A 14,416-nucleotide genomic window follows, 5' to 3' on the forward strand; every position below is an offset into this window, starting at 1 on the left:
TGCAGTCAGCGGTTGGTCAGCACCAACGTACGTTGGTTTTGCAGTAGAGTGTTGTTCAGGACGCTATCTCCCCGGGGTCAAGAGTGTTTGTTTCGCCGTGGGAGCAATGAAACATGAGCAGATCATCTGCCAACACAAGGCAACAACGCCAGGCTCTAGCTGTACTTGTGCCATTCGCCTTTGGGCTGGCTGTTTGAACGTGGCAGTTGAATGATTGGAGGACGGTCGATCCTCAAACCACACTGCCCGTTGGACAAGGCCGTGAGAGTTGGCGGTTGGGATGACAGCTGCCTGTCAGATGCAGGGTTGAAGCTTGACAAATGGAGTTTGTTGCTCGTGCCATTGGGCAGCTGTCACCACATCATGCCCTACCTCTCGCGATATTGTTGTACGATCGCGAGTAGTAGCGACCGTCTCGGCGGCCTTCATCCAAGCTCCAAGAGTCAAGAAAATGCAGACGACGTCGCCGTTCGCTATCAGCGCGGCGGCTCGCTGGCGAATTGCCTGCTTCGGCTCAAGTGGACGGGTGGTGCGACGTCGGAAACGACTCTCGCTGGCTTCTCGCTGGCTTCTCGCTGTGGAGATATATCTTTGCCAAGGTTCGATGCTGAGTGTTTTGGTCTCGTCGACGCAATTCTTGTCCAACCGACGCTTGGCTCGCTGTGATCACTTTCGATCGAGGCGAAGAGCGGGTGCGATTTCATCAATGTCGCAGTTCAATATTGCGCTGTTCCAGAGCGCCGAGGAAACGCCAGGGTATTTGTGGCCAAGCTCTGCGGTGTGAAGTCCGGCGTTTGAATGGCCCGGTGGATTTGCATCAACACCGTCCATCACATGCTTGGCCTTGTCTCATAACGGCCACCGAAAAGGGCGGCTAACCATTGCAATCAGTGGCAAGCCTCAAGGTATGCTCGAATATGCCGGCGTGTAGTTCTCGAATGAGACGTACTAGTACTGACGGAGAGTCACAGGTTGTGGGGTTCGTCTGAGTTGCGCGTGATGTAGCGCGTAACATTGCATACTACGATGATCGAAAACACTCGGCGACTGTCCAAAATGTTCGTCCAGCTGCATTCCACCCGCAGGAGAGTGTAATGAAAGAAAATTTGCAGATACACCACGGCTGGGGAAGAAAAACGAACATGAGAAAAGAGATGAGGGACGATTGGCAAGGGAAGAACAAAGGGCGTGGCTCTCTGATCTGATCAGGACGATTCTCCTGCTTGCATGCGTGGAGCGAGGACAGAGGAAGCAGTGATGAGGAAGGACATCTTTCAGTGGCATTCTGCAGTCGTCTCTGAGCCCACGGCGAGGCCGTTCATCGTCCTGATGGCCGGCCTGAATTCACCACGAGGGCACGAGGGCACGAAAAGCATGATGCTATTTGATCCTGCAGCTCTCACTTGGCGTGGAAGAACAGCATGCCAGCACCGTTTATGCTGTTCAGACATGGTCGCCAGTGAGATAGCCCAGGGACAGAAAGCCCACAAGCAACGACATTCATCAGTGCCTCCGAGATACCACCATGTTCGTCCACGCGGGCTGCGCCTGCTCTGTGATTCCCTCTCCAGGATGGATATGTCGAGATGTATGACGGGGTGCATGGCTGCTCATATAGGCGAGATGTACAATCCGCTGTCGTTGACACGAGCCCAATACGAGCAGATGGCAGAGGTTGGTGATATGCAGATGGACGCCTCGGTGGTGGAGGAGGACGAGGAGGAGAGGAAGTTGTTGCGGAGGGAAAAGATGGCGTTTGTGGCTTGCTGGCGGTCCGTGCCTTCGCAAACCATGCCAGGGCACACACGCCGATCTTTCCACGCCTCGGAAGGAAGATTTGTCCAGATGACGACTCCGCTTTGCGTTCTCTTCATCTCACTTGCCTTCTCCAACCACTTTCACGGAGCACTTGGCGGATGTGGAAGGTGGAAAGACCTGAACGCATGTCACTGAGCATCACATGAGGCATATGTCGGCAGCAGCATGTTAGCGAGGCCATCAGGCTGGCTAACGGGGCATCGACGCCTTGGAGACGAACCACTGCCGATAGAACCTTAAAAGTCACGCGGAGAAGATCATCATGCACGTCTGGAGTTCAAAGTACGACGGTGCCTGCCTCTCAGACAACTCCATGCGGAGAAGAAAAGTAAGGGAACACCCTCTTGTACACTTGTACCTCTCGTCCATCAACACCGTCGTTCGTCAGACATGAGAATATCACTGCTATCGTTGGCGGCCACCGCCTTTGCACTTCCTGCCCAGGATGTCCTCGAACCAAGGGCGACTGGATCTCTCGACTCGTGGCTGGCTGCAGAGAGCCCCGTTGCTTTACAAGGCATACTGGCCAACATTGGGGCGAACGGAGCAAAGGTAGCTGGAGCCAAGTCCGGCATTGTAGTTGCTTCGCCCAGCAAGAGTAATCCAGACTACTTTTACAGCAAGTTCAAGCCGCATGTATGACATGACAACTTGGCTAATTCTATTTAGCATGGACGAGAGACGCTGCATTGACTATCAAGTGCCTCGTTGACCAGTTCTTATCCGGTGGTGCTGCGAGCCTTGAAGAGACAATCGAAGAATACATCAATTCTCAAGCATTCTTACAGGGCGTCAGCAATCCATCTGGTAGTCTATGTTCCGGCGGTCTTGGCGAGCCCAAGTCAGTAACTGTTCGCACTTTTTCCACGTTGAGGCTGACCGTGAACAGGTTCAATGTCGACGAGACGCAATTCACCGGCGCATGGGGCAGGCCTCAGCGTGATGGCCCTGCTCTCAGAGCGACGGCCATGATTGCGTACTCTCGCTACCTCATCTCAAAAGGGCAGAACTCGACCGTGGCGAACATCATCTGGCCCATAATCTCGAACGACCTTTCGTACGTCACTGAAAACTGGAATCAGACAGGCTTTGACCTGTGGGAGGAAGTCAACAGCTCGTCCTTCTTTACCACGGCCAGCCAATACCGAGCTTTGGTTGAAGGAAGTGCTCTGGCTGCTCAGATTGGAAAGAATTGCACCAACTGCGATTCTCAGGCCCCACAAGTTCTCTGCTTCCTGCAATCATACTGGACTGGGTCGTATGTCTTGTCCAATACCGGCGGTGGCAGATCTGGGAAAGACGCCAACTCGATCCTGGCATCCATTCATTTGTTCGACCAAAGTGTCGGGTGTAATGCCAACACATACCAGCCATGCAGTGATAAGGGTGCGTTGTTGTGGCAAGACCATCGTACGGAGGGCAACGACTAATAATCCACCAGCGCTGGCAAACCACAAGGTGGTCACTGACTCGTTTCGGTCGATCTATTCGATCAACAGCGGTATTGCTCAAGGCACTGGGGTGGCAGTCGGACGATATCCAGAAGTAAGAGCGCAGCAAGTCAAGATACCCCAAGACCGATGACTGACACTCCTGCAGGACAGCTACCAGGGAGGCAACCCATGGTACTTGAATACCGCCGCAGCTGCCGAGCAACTATACGATGCTGTCTATCAGTGGAAGAAAGCCGGCAGTATCACGATCACCTCAACCTCGCTGCCATTCTTCAAGGACGTTTACTCGTCTGCGGCAGCGGGTACTTATGCTTCATCGTCCTCGACTTTCACGTCAATTGTCAACGCAGTGACAAAGTACGCCGACAGCTACATGGCTGTCGTCGAGAAATATGCACCACAAAATGGGTCATTGGCCGAGCAGTTTTCTCGATCGAATGGCGGTCCACTATCTGCTGCTGACTTGACGTGGTATGGAACATTGCCTATGTCTTTGCGCTTCTACCCTTTGCTGATCTAGTTGACAGGTCGTATGCAGCCTTCCTAACGGCGTTGAACGCTCGCAAGGCTGCAATGCCTGCAGCATGGGGCGCATCCTCTGCGAAGGTTCCAGGTAGCTGTTCTGCCACTTCTGCCACTGGCCCATGCAGCACTGCGACCGCCACCTTGCCAGTGTCTTCTGGTACCACTGGCCCTACGAAAACACCGACAACGACGGCTACGACTACCTCCGGTGGCAGCTGTAGCCCAACGCCTACCGCCATCAACGTCCTCTTCAAAGAGACCGCAACGACGACGTATGGCGAGAATGTGTTTATTGTGGGAAGTATCTCACAGCTGGGCAACTGGGATACAAACAGTATGTATCATCCCAGCTACGGGAATCTACAGAATCTGTATAATGACCTCACTCAACAGGTGCCATTGCTCTCTCGGCCGCAAACTACACGAGCACCAACAACGTGTGGTTCGTCACTGTGAACAATCTTCCGGTAGGAACGACCTTCCAATACAAGTATATCAGGAAAGAGTCAGATGGTAGCATTCGGTGGGAGAGCGACCCAAACAGGAGCTACACTGTGCCCGCAAGCTGCAATGGGGCCACGGAGACTGACACCTGGAGATGATTGATGTGAACACGCCGCACTACGTAGCCAAGACTTACGAAGATATTCTCTGCTCGAATGAAACTCTTAATTCAACAGGAGACCGCGCCTGAGGCGGTGTTGGTGCACATCATTTGGACATCTGCGCTTTGTCGATCTCAGCAGCGTCCTGCTAACTCCCAGGATCGTCGTATTGTGGCTTCTATGGCATCTGCAAATAGCAAAATATGACATCGCTAATTGGCATTGTCCGAAAGAACACCACAGCTGTACGACCCGTGGACAGTAAACGAAATCAAAGCATTGTGGCGTTCAAATAATCCCTCCAATTGGAAAAATGGCTCGATAAAATAGCAATGATGGTGTGCGGCCTCCATGGATCCTTTCAACTTCTGGACGCCACCATATGCAGTGAAACCAGCTCCAGCTCGATCGGTCCCGACACGGGCTGTACTATGACGGCAGCAAGGACATCCCTCCATTTGAACATCCACTTCAAGGCGGGCTGAAACCATCCCGGTGGCACAGTTCAGAAGTATTAGTATCGACAAAAGATTCGCATTTGGCTCAACACCCAGCACGAAATCTACTCAATTTTTCGAAATCATGCTCAGAATCGCAGCTTTCTCGGTCCTGGGACTCCTCAGCCTGAATGCCCTCGCCCTGCCTCAAACCAGCGGTCCACCAGCACCACCCGTCTGCACGGACGGCGGCCAGCTCCACTGCTGCCAGGCCACATTCTCAGGCGGTCTACTACCTATCGTACTTGCAGCCGATCTCGCCTGCTACGACCTGACGCCAGCCGTCGTCAACTGCATCATAAGTATGTTCTCTTATATGACCCAGAAGCCGTTCGCTGACTGTTGTAGCCGATGCACCGATCGATCCTGAGACAGGCTGCATGGGTACATATTCCTGCTGTCAAGTGAATGACTTTGCTCCTGTGTTGGGATTGTTTTGCAGCAAGCCACCTGGTGACTGTGTTGATAGTGAAGGGGATGGGAGGTGTACCGATCTCATTACTGGGAGGTTCAACTGCACGGATGGAGATCGTGAGAGGGTGAGGGAGGATCTCGAGAGCCTTGGAGGGACGCTTACTGGGCTGTTGTCTTGAAAGAGCTTGATTTGCTGGATCGTCAGAATCGATGCTCAGGACTCATACCAGATATGTTACATCCCATGCTTTTCTGCTACCTCTTCAACCGCCTTCATGACCTCAAAATCTCGCTCATCCTCTTTGCCCGCCGCTTGATGACTTTGTATCGCTCCACTTCCAATGACTGCCAGCTCCTGGAGCCAAAGTCCCTTGGTCACCTCCTATACTCGAGCTCTCCGAAGCCACACCTCCTCGATTCGACGCAGGATCATGATGAGACTCCTGTCGACCCTGCTGCGAGAACGCCTCTGGCTCTGCCGCATACTTCTTCAGATCCTTGTAGCTAAGCACATCCAGAGCTTTGTCCTGTGAGGCATGCAGATGCACTTTAGGTACGGCGTCTTTCTTGAGTTTGCCATCTTCGGCAGCTTGGAGGGCGGAGGCGAAGTGCGAGGCTGAGAGGCAAGTTCGGTCGCCGGAGTGGAGGCCTTGTTTTGAGGCTTCGCTGCCGTATTCGGATTTGAGGAACTCGTCGGTGAGGGTGGCGGCGATGGTGTGGTTCTCGCTGTCTTCGGGTCCGGTGCGACAGTAGCCATCTTTGTAGAAGCCGGCTGGAGGGTTCTTTGAGAAGAGGCTTAGGAGGCCGCCAGCGACTGGTGATGTTAGATATGGGGGCTTTTGAGATTGCCGTTATGCTCACCATTCTTGTGCTGTAGCGTAGGCTTCGTTGATGTTTGCGGTTGGTGTGCCATGATTCTATTTTAATTTACACTGGTTGGTTCGTAGGGCTTGAGAGGTGATACTGGGATGGAGTCTGTTGTAGTGATGGAAAGTAAAGATAGCACGCAGGCCACTCGAGAAAATGATGTTTACGGCACTAGATGGATGAGTTACATCACCATTACCTCGACCGCTGCAGGAACACGGATGGTATCTTCGATCCAGTCCTTTTGCGCGCTAATGCAGGAACAGACCCACTAAGATCGTGGGGAACTCGATCGGCATGTGAATGACACGAGCGTCGGGGTAGTCTCCGGCGGACACGTATATCATGAGAACTGGCCAGGGCTTTTACTTCTTGCTCTCCTTCTCGACTGTCGTCTCTGCATACGTCTTCGGACGGTCTAGGCTGCGTATCGAGAACGACGCTACACAGGCCGCAGCATTCTACCACTTCTCGCTGAAAGGACGCAAGTCCAGCTCGTGCGTAAATGCCGACGGAGGTTGGCTATGCAAATACCAGTAACTCTCGGCAATCTAGACTGGAGTCAGCATCAACGTGGCAACACTGCGCCGCTCGACATACCGCATTTGGATCCAACTTGGCATTTGGACCAGCATCTTTCAGCAACTCCTTCGAGCCCGGCAAATCAATTATGCCGTCGACGATGACATGAGCAACATGCACGCCTTGAGGCCCAAACTCTCTGGCCAGACTCTGAGCGAGGGCACGGCCGGCAAACTTGGCAGGTGCAAATGCTGCGAGATTGGCCGAGCCACGGAGAGCAGCAGTTGCTCCGGTGAAGATGAGGGTGGGCGAGTATTCAGGGGAGCCATTCTTCGCGTCTTTCAATAGCCACGGAATTGTAGCTTGGGCGAAGTGGAATGCGCCTTTTCTGGTAAGGTGTAAGTGACCTGGGAGCCAGCGGCGAAGGTGATCTCGTACCCGCTAATGGCATATGATGCATCGAAGTCTGCTTCCGTCAGATCCATGAACGGCTTCCACGCTGGTCGTGCACTGGCGTTGAACAACGCAGCCTGGCTTTCCTGTTATCCTCGTGACTTCAGTCATGACCATTTTGGCATACCGCACAGCTGGCATCCTTTCCGACTTTCTGCTCAATCTCATCAAGCGCTTTCTTAACATCCTTCGCAGAGCTGATGTCCGCCGAAACGCCATACGCCTGTCCGCCACTGGCAGTGATCTCTTCTACCGTGGAATTGTAGCTGTCAGGCGATCTGGCCAGGAGAAATACTGGATACTTTTGGGCAAATCTGCGCGCTATCGCGGCTCCGGTTCCTGCTCCAGCGCCAGCAATCACGGCGAAGCGACTGGTGGCCATCTTGACGAACGGACACGATGTTTCTTTACTGGAAGAGTGGGAATGTAACAGGCGATGAATTTGATGGTGTTGTAAGTATAGAGAAGTCGGGGTGTCTTGAGTCTGCATGGATGCTCTGAGAGTTCCCGCCGGAGGAACAGTCTCGCCGATCCTTCGAGACGCTAGTCGCAGCCTTAGTCAGTGCTTTCGGTATTCGGGCTCATTCGGCATTATATAGTCTGCTCAGTCTCCTGACTTCCAGGTTGCTCTTGGCATCTGCGACCATGTCTTCCAACGACAGACGCCGCCTCATTGTCACTGGAGCTACTGGAAAACAAGGAGGAGCCGTCATTCAAGCCCTTCTTGCGAAACCTTCCCAGCCATTCCAGATTTATGCCGTCACCAGAAACAAAGAGTCTGCCCCTGCCAAGTCGCTTGCAAGCAAGGAAAATGTACATGTCATTCAAGGGGACTTCGACAATCCAAAAGGCATACTCGACCAGGTGCCGAGCCCATGGGGCCTCTTCTCCGTCACCACGCTCCAAGTTGGGAAAAGTAACGCCGCTGGGATAGAAGAGCAACAAGGCAAGGCCATGAATGCTGCCGCGTTTGGAGCTGGTATTAAACACCTCGTATACACTTCTGTCGATCGAGGCCTCGATAGCGACAATACTGAAACGCCGATCCCGCACTTCCGCGCCAAGAAGCATGTTGAAGACGACATCAAGGAGAAGGCCGCCAAGAACACCGGTACCACGTGGACTTTCATTCGCCCCGTCGCCTTTATGGACAACATTGGAAGAGACTTCTTTGGAAAGGTTTTCGTTACGATGTGGCGCCAAAATGGCCTCGACACTCCACTTCAACTAGTCAGCACTAAAGATATTGGTCGTGTTGCTGCGGAAGCATTCCTTCACGCCGACGAGGAAGAGTACAAGAACAAGTCTATCTCCCTGGCAGGCGATTCTATCACTCCTCGACAGGCTGCCAAGGCATTCAAAGAGGCTACTGGGTTGGAGATGCCGTCGACATACGGAGTCTTCGGATCTCTTTTGAAGATGATCATGAAGGACGAGATTGGGACGATGTTCGAGTGGTTCAAGAGCACTGGCTATGCAGCTGATTTTAAGGCACTGAGGAAGAGCTATCCTTTCCTAAAGGACTTCAAGTCTTGGGTGGAAACGGAGAGTGCGTGGAAGAAGGCATGAGTAGTGGGCTTGTACGATTGGGAGAAGGGGGTTCATCGAATAATGCGTAGAGTATATGCCACTTTCGAAAGTTTACTGTTGAGCTCAGTCCGAGAAACCTGTGTGTCCTGGTCTGAAATAGCCATAGCATTTCGCGTCACATCCAACGCCTTCGTTTTCCTTGTTCACACCGTCCTTGCAGTCGCTCCGAAGATCTCCAAAGTCCTGACAATCTTTCTCCGCGGTGTTCCTTCCGTCTAGGATGAATATAGAATTGTCAAGTGCTGGGTGCTTCAGAGCTTTGTCGTAGAACTGCACTTTGATGTGGGGGGCGGTATTCCGGAAATGTTCCTTTGCTGAAAGGCTGTGGCTCTCCATTGGGTACAATGTACATACCGAAGGTGCCTAATGATGTAACAAAGCCAAGCATGATCCAACCCAAGACCGTTGGCGGAGTACGGCGGCTTTGAGGCCTTTGGATCTTGCGGGCAGGGCGCAGCATTCAGGGGGCGAGGACGTCTCCCTAAGACAGAAGTATGCATGCACGGGCGTAGAGTAGCGCGTGATACCAGCCTCGGAATCATTCGAGAGGAGTATAAAGGAATATAGAGGGAACCTCAGTTAAGTGGTGTGTCCCTGGCTTCGCATGCTGTCTCTGCTGTGTACCCTCAAATTCCAACCATACGTATCACAACTCAGACGTTATCAAGAACTTTCAGGCGTCTGATGATATCAAGTCGTTCCTGGAACCAAAACGAAGGCGGCCAAGTCAATGATCGAAAGCCTTCAGGGTTTGCCTGCCACATTGATCCTCAGCGCTCATGAAGACGTAAACTACCCAACATCCGGGATATCTTCTCGGCTGGGCTTCTGAAAACTATGTTTCAGTGCAGTGACGCTGCATGCTCTACGTAACCATATCTGTCTTATCAAGCTGTACGATAAGGACGATCAGTCTACCCTGGACAAACATTCCAAGCGCCGGGCCGGCTTTCCAAGCGAGGACTCAGCCTCAGCCTCATCTGGGCGACGTTAGCCGGGAGTCACAACATCAAGATAGACGCCGGCCCGAGCTTCCAGATGGCTGGACTCGCATCTCTGTGCCAGGTGTGGTGGACGGATCGCCTGGTTTGTGTAGCAACCTGCAAATTGGTCTGCACCGGCCCGCTGCTGCCGGCATGTGAGCACAAGGCTGGTCGATCTCCCAACATCCATTTTGCTGTTGATATCTGGAACAGTGCCCCGATACTCTTGTGGACAGGCTCTGATCTTCATTGTGATGCATGGTGGCGATGGTCTTGCAGAGTGATACCGTATCATCAGCAGTGAAACGATGCCTCAGAAACCGCCCGGACTCGAGGCATATATAAAGACAGCTCCGCGTGGCTGGTAGTCGCATCACTACTTACCTGCTCGCTCACCTTTGTGACAACTCTCAAAAAGGGGAATCAACGCACGCTCATCCGATTCGTGTACGCAGATTCGTTCCAAAATCATAGTCGTACGCTTTGAGACTTTGCTGCCCTTCATATGCCTCAAGGGCGCTTACAAGACAAGCAGTAACCACAATAACTTCGAGGAATAATACGATAGATTTTGGAGCATGACGGACGCAAAGGATCCTTCAATTACCTGATCCAGCTCTACTGAAAACATCTCACCAAAGGAGAGGACCTATAGCTTCGTCCGTCGATGGATTGATACCTTGGATATCATAGGCAAACCCCTCTCAGGAGGCGAGGCAAGAAGGGAGGATGCCACAACCCGAATTCCTGTCCATCCACCAGAACTGTGCGGACAGCACATCCAACGAAACTTATCAACGGTACGAGACGTTCAAGACAGTACATCGGAACATTGGAGCATTCTAGTGCAGGCCACGCCGGGCAGCCAATTCTCTACATCAACCTCGGAGGGCTCAGTCGTGGATATGCAACAGTGGCCTGGTCTTCTGAACTGTGTAGGAGGCCAATTCACGGAGGGAAAAGAACCGGAGACTTGTAGCGCAGATGATAGCATCTGCAAAGGGAAAGCAATAGACGAGACGTCCGAGAAGCTATAGACAATCATGATTGCGTATTTTCTATCTACTTGACAATTTACAATGAGTGTCCCAAAACATGTCCTTGAAAGCTCAGTTGAGCGCCGATTGCATCCCTGCATAGCAGTCTTCTCTACGTTGCTGGCATCAACGGTCCCCTGGTTGGCCGAAGCAGGGCCTCATCCTCGCCATGAACATGGCGGCTCATCTAAGGGGCGATGATGCAGGTGATCTCGTCGCCGGTGGGGAAGTAGTAATACTGATTGCAATTTGTAGTCATTGTCGTTGTTGACGGCTTGCTGGAAGAATGGTCCCACGTCCGATTGACTCGCGGCGTAGCCTTCTGTGTTGATGCAGTTGGGGCCCTGCTGGTCGGGGCAGGGGATTCCATTGCCGTTCAGGTCTTCATATCCACCGATGATCTGTTCGGTATTGTTGGCCACGCACCCAGCGGAAAGGGAGTAGCCATCCACCAAAGAGATGTCACAATTTGCCTCTCCAGTGGTAGGGAAGAAGCATTCTAGCTTGGTACTACCCGGGCCCGGGTTAGACTATTAAGGTGGTAAGTATATATTGAGCGAAGGGTCTGGATCTATTGTCATGTACCTCTGTACCAAGATATGCGGCTCCACCGGCGGTATTGTTAGTTGGCACACAGATCGATCCACTGGTGCCGGCATGTCCATTGCTGCTGCCCCAGGGACCACTGAACGTGTAGTAGAAGCCGGACAGGCCATCGTTAGTGAAGACTGTGAAGCACATTTGATCGACATCAGCCTCTGGCTTGACGTCCGTTGTGAATTCCAAGTTGGGCTGAACAGCTTGCACGTTTGCAATGCGGGCGGCGAGGGCCACCATGGTGAATGAAGCCTTCATGATTTCTGATAGACTGGAAACTGAATGTATGGGAAGAGTGCAGAGTGACCGAGTTTGCTTGATGCACCAGGGCAAGATATGGGCTGAGAAGTCCATTCTTATATCTCTCAATGCTGAACATGACGACTGTTGATTGAGTCGTCGTCGACAGACAGCACGTCGCATTCAGCGAGCACCACTTCCAACTAGTACTTGGATAGATAAGTGTTTTGAACGATGGATGGTAGAAACATGCCCACATTCCGAAGATGTTGGTACTCCGGCAGGGACACATCGATCGACAGCCTTGCCATATGTGGGTTCGGGCAATGTGAGGTCAAGCAGACTCCGAAGTATAGTGACTGTCTTTCTCATTCCAGGCTGTTTCATATAGCCCAATCTTGTGTCAATCCAGTTATGGCCTCAAGACAGTATTGATCGGAAACTCATTGTGGTGTCAGTCTCGTATTTCATTGCCTCAGGCTTGCTGGCATTACTGTCAGGCTGCAAGCCAAACTGCGAACCATCGGGATCCCTGCCCGCCAAGCAGCGTCTCATCAAACCGAGCGATCCGGATAATCATCGTCTTTTGACGGGGCCGTGTTCAGAACCACGTGCAATATCTAATGGACTACGGAAAACTCACAATCCATAGCCTAGCGCAACACACTGTAGGCAGATTGCGCGAGCATGGTTTAGATACGCTACTCACCTGTTACTCACCGAGAATGAACTTGGACGGCCGCTCAAAGCCGAGTACTACGCAAGACTCCGCTACTGTGCACTGTCTTGGCGTTTTGAGAGTGTAGTAGCTGGTGAAGTGTCCCCATCCTCTGGTGTGGGCATGACGTCGAGGTAGGACTGCTCACACGGACCTGAGTGATGTTCAGGGCCATAAAGGGCCGTTCGGTTCTCTAGCTGCGTGAAATTTTGTCCCATCCATGCTCTGAGACGTCAAATCGAGCTACTAAAGCGAATCTGTTCCACAGATGTGTCAGTATGACCGAATGTTTGATCCTGATCGCCTGTGCCTTTCGGAGCGCAGCATTGCCGCTGTCTTCCAAAGGGGAGAGAGCAACGCCCCATCGATGGATATCGCGCCCTTGATAAGCATCATGCATAGACTAGCAAAGTAGGACACCTTTCTATCCTTTTACTCCAATAAAAGAGTGTTGGATTGGCAATGGAGGCCAGGCTACTGCAGAATACATCTTGTACCTGCATCCGATTGGCGACTATCTACTAAGCAAGCTTTCACCCAGGATGCACTTGCTTGAGTTGGGACTCTACGTTGGCCAACGTAGCCAATCTGGTCTGGGATCTTTCGCTCACCGAGCATGCCAACAGGTGGAGACATACGCGGCTGCGAGTTCTCAGCCTTGTTCTCCGCTTGCATCGCAGAATCTGCCCCTTATGGTGTGTCCAATGATGTAGCCAACACAGGCAACGTGCAAGTTTGAAAACTTAAATCTTGTACTTTATGGGAAGAAGACACCTGTTCTTTTGGATTCCTGACTCTATCGATGGACACTCATATTTGAGGACATCCAAGTTTGCGGTCTTTCTTCTCCCCCTCGCAAATTCTTGTCAGATATCAGATACAAAGCCAAAACCTGAGTAGCCTCTGTCAAGCCTGGAACTGGCATTACGACCTTAATCTCAAGCATGAACAGCACAGTTCTCAACTTAACATCATTTCAGCGCGAGAAGGGTTTAGGAAAGCGTTCCATATTCCATGCCCATTTCGGAAAAATTCCACAGGGGTTTAGGTACCACGTAACTGGCCTCCTGAACACCGCAGTGGGAACCATGACACCCCATATCAGCCCAAGGAAACTTCTCAAGGATCCTGCATGTACCAGCGCTGACTGAAGATGCTCTTCTACGATGCTGTGACGCAGAGGCTATCTCGTCTTGCATTGTTGGTGAATCGCCCAACAACCCAGTCCAAAGTAGCATAAGTGATACTCCCGACGGCTGGGTTCATGACCGTTGCTTCCAACTTGGCCGGATAGATGTATATTTCCTGGAGAAGACTGACAAACTGGACCAGTACGTCGGACCAGTCGTTACCGTCCCAATGCCCATAGCTGAAGCCAGCCGCCGTCGTGACGCCCAAAGCGCCGCGGTGGTTGGAATTTGTGCATGAGGCTTCGCCCGATCGTTGTGACGGCCTGCCCGTGAGTACATCGAATATTGTTTGGAATGAGGCTTCGACCAGGGCAAGATCGGCTCCAATACCTGGCGATGTCCTCGCAGCTTGCCTGTGATCGGAGGCCTTAGTGTTGTGCCTGGGGATCACGTGAGTGCCAAGAAGGCCACATCTTCTGAATTCACAGTCCTTGTAGATACCTGCTCCCGTAATCAATCATCTATGAAGGCCTAATAACCGCTGCACAACAGGTTATGAGCCCGGCGCTCAAGATTGATTCAACCATACTCATTTGATTATCTCTGATTGAGAATCCACAGTACCCTTGTCCTTGTATCTACCTGATCCACCTTGTTCTGCTATGGAGACCCAAACAAGCGAGAAATCTATCAAGTACATCCTCAAGAAGGGAGCCTCCTTTCAAGCATAGAGAGACATGCTTAAGGCCACTCTTGTTGACAAGGATTGTGCAGCATATGTCTTTGAAGACATCCCATGGCTAGCATATAAGCCAAAACCAGAAGCCCCAGAACTATTGCTCCCAATTGCTGTCCCTATTGGAGAACAAGCAGCCGAAAGAGCAAGGACTCAAGCACTGAACACAACTGCTGAAAATGAATACCAGGAGAGGCTGCTGGAGTGGTACAAGAAAGACAGGATTGCCT

General features: G+C 52.0%; 6 protein-coding genes across 6 annotated transcripts; 3 read left to right on the forward strand and 3 right to left on the reverse strand.

The window, feature by feature from the left end:
• Nucleotides 1-2,208: 2,208 nt before the first annotated feature.
• Nucleotides 2,209-4,399, forward strand: M409DRAFT_68117 (carbohydrate-binding module family 20 protein; the record flags this gene model as incomplete). Its single annotated transcript, XM_033817693.1, has 7 exons — nt 2,209-2,437; nt 2,488-2,659; nt 2,708-3,204; nt 3,260-3,363; nt 3,418-3,743; nt 3,800-4,131; nt 4,191-4,399. The coding sequence occupies 7 exons, from the start codon at nt 2,209-2,211 to the stop codon at nt 4,397-4,399; spliced, it is 1,869 nt and encodes a 622-aa protein (XP_033665154.1).
• A 585-nt stretch (nt 4,400-4,984) lies between these two features.
• M409DRAFT_25609 (uncharacterized protein) lies at nt 4,985-5,492 on the forward strand (the record flags this gene model as incomplete). Its single annotated transcript, XM_033807766.1, has 2 exons — nt 4,985-5,201; nt 5,248-5,492. The coding sequence occupies 2 exons, from the start codon at nt 4,985-4,987 to the stop codon at nt 5,490-5,492; spliced, it is 462 nt and encodes a 153-aa protein (XP_033665155.1).
• Nucleotides 5,493-5,786: 294 nt separating this feature from the next.
• Nucleotides 5,787-6,095, reverse strand: M409DRAFT_32461 (uncharacterized protein; the record flags this gene model as incomplete). Its single annotated transcript, XM_033810256.1, has 1 exon — nt 5,787-6,095. A coding segment is annotated over one exon (309 nt), but the record flags the coding sequence as incomplete, so codon positions are not given.
• Nucleotides 6,096-6,641: 546 nt separating this feature from the next.
• Nucleotides 6,642-7,537, reverse strand: M409DRAFT_68119 (uncharacterized protein; the record flags this gene model as incomplete). The annotated part of the gene is made up of 4 exons (XM_033817694.1): nt 6,642-6,731; nt 6,781-7,090; nt 7,141-7,232; nt 7,283-7,537. 4 exons carry the CDS (start codon nt 7,535-7,537, stop codon nt 6,642-6,644), a joined length of 747 nt encoding a protein of 248 aa, XP_033665157.1.
• Nucleotides 7,538-7,800: 263 nt separating this feature from the next.
• On the forward strand, nt 7,801-8,724 carry M409DRAFT_56952 (uncharacterized protein; the record flags this gene model as incomplete). Its single annotated transcript, XM_033813461.1, has 1 exon — nt 7,801-8,724. One exon carries the CDS (start codon nt 7,801-7,803, stop codon nt 8,722-8,724), a length of 924 nt encoding a protein of 307 aa, XP_033665158.1.
• Nucleotides 8,725-10,952: 2,228 nt separating this feature from the next.
• Nucleotides 10,953-11,602, reverse strand: M409DRAFT_25613 (uncharacterized protein; the record flags this gene model as incomplete). The annotated part of the gene is made up of 3 exons (XM_033807767.1): nt 10,953-11,003; nt 11,062-11,295; nt 11,351-11,602. 3 exons carry the CDS (start codon nt 11,600-11,602, stop codon nt 10,953-10,955), a joined length of 537 nt encoding a protein of 178 aa, XP_033665159.1.
• Between the last annotated feature and the right edge of the window lie 2,814 nt (nt 11,603-14,416).

Source organism: Zasmidium cellare (genome assembly GCF_010093935.1).
Source record: "Zasmidium cellare ATCC 36951 unplaced genomic scaffold M409scaffold_27, whole genome shotgun sequence".
In the NCBI taxonomy this organism is placed as follows: Eukaryota; Fungi; Ascomycota; class Dothideomycetes; order Mycosphaerellales; family Mycosphaerellaceae; genus Zasmidium; species Zasmidium cellare.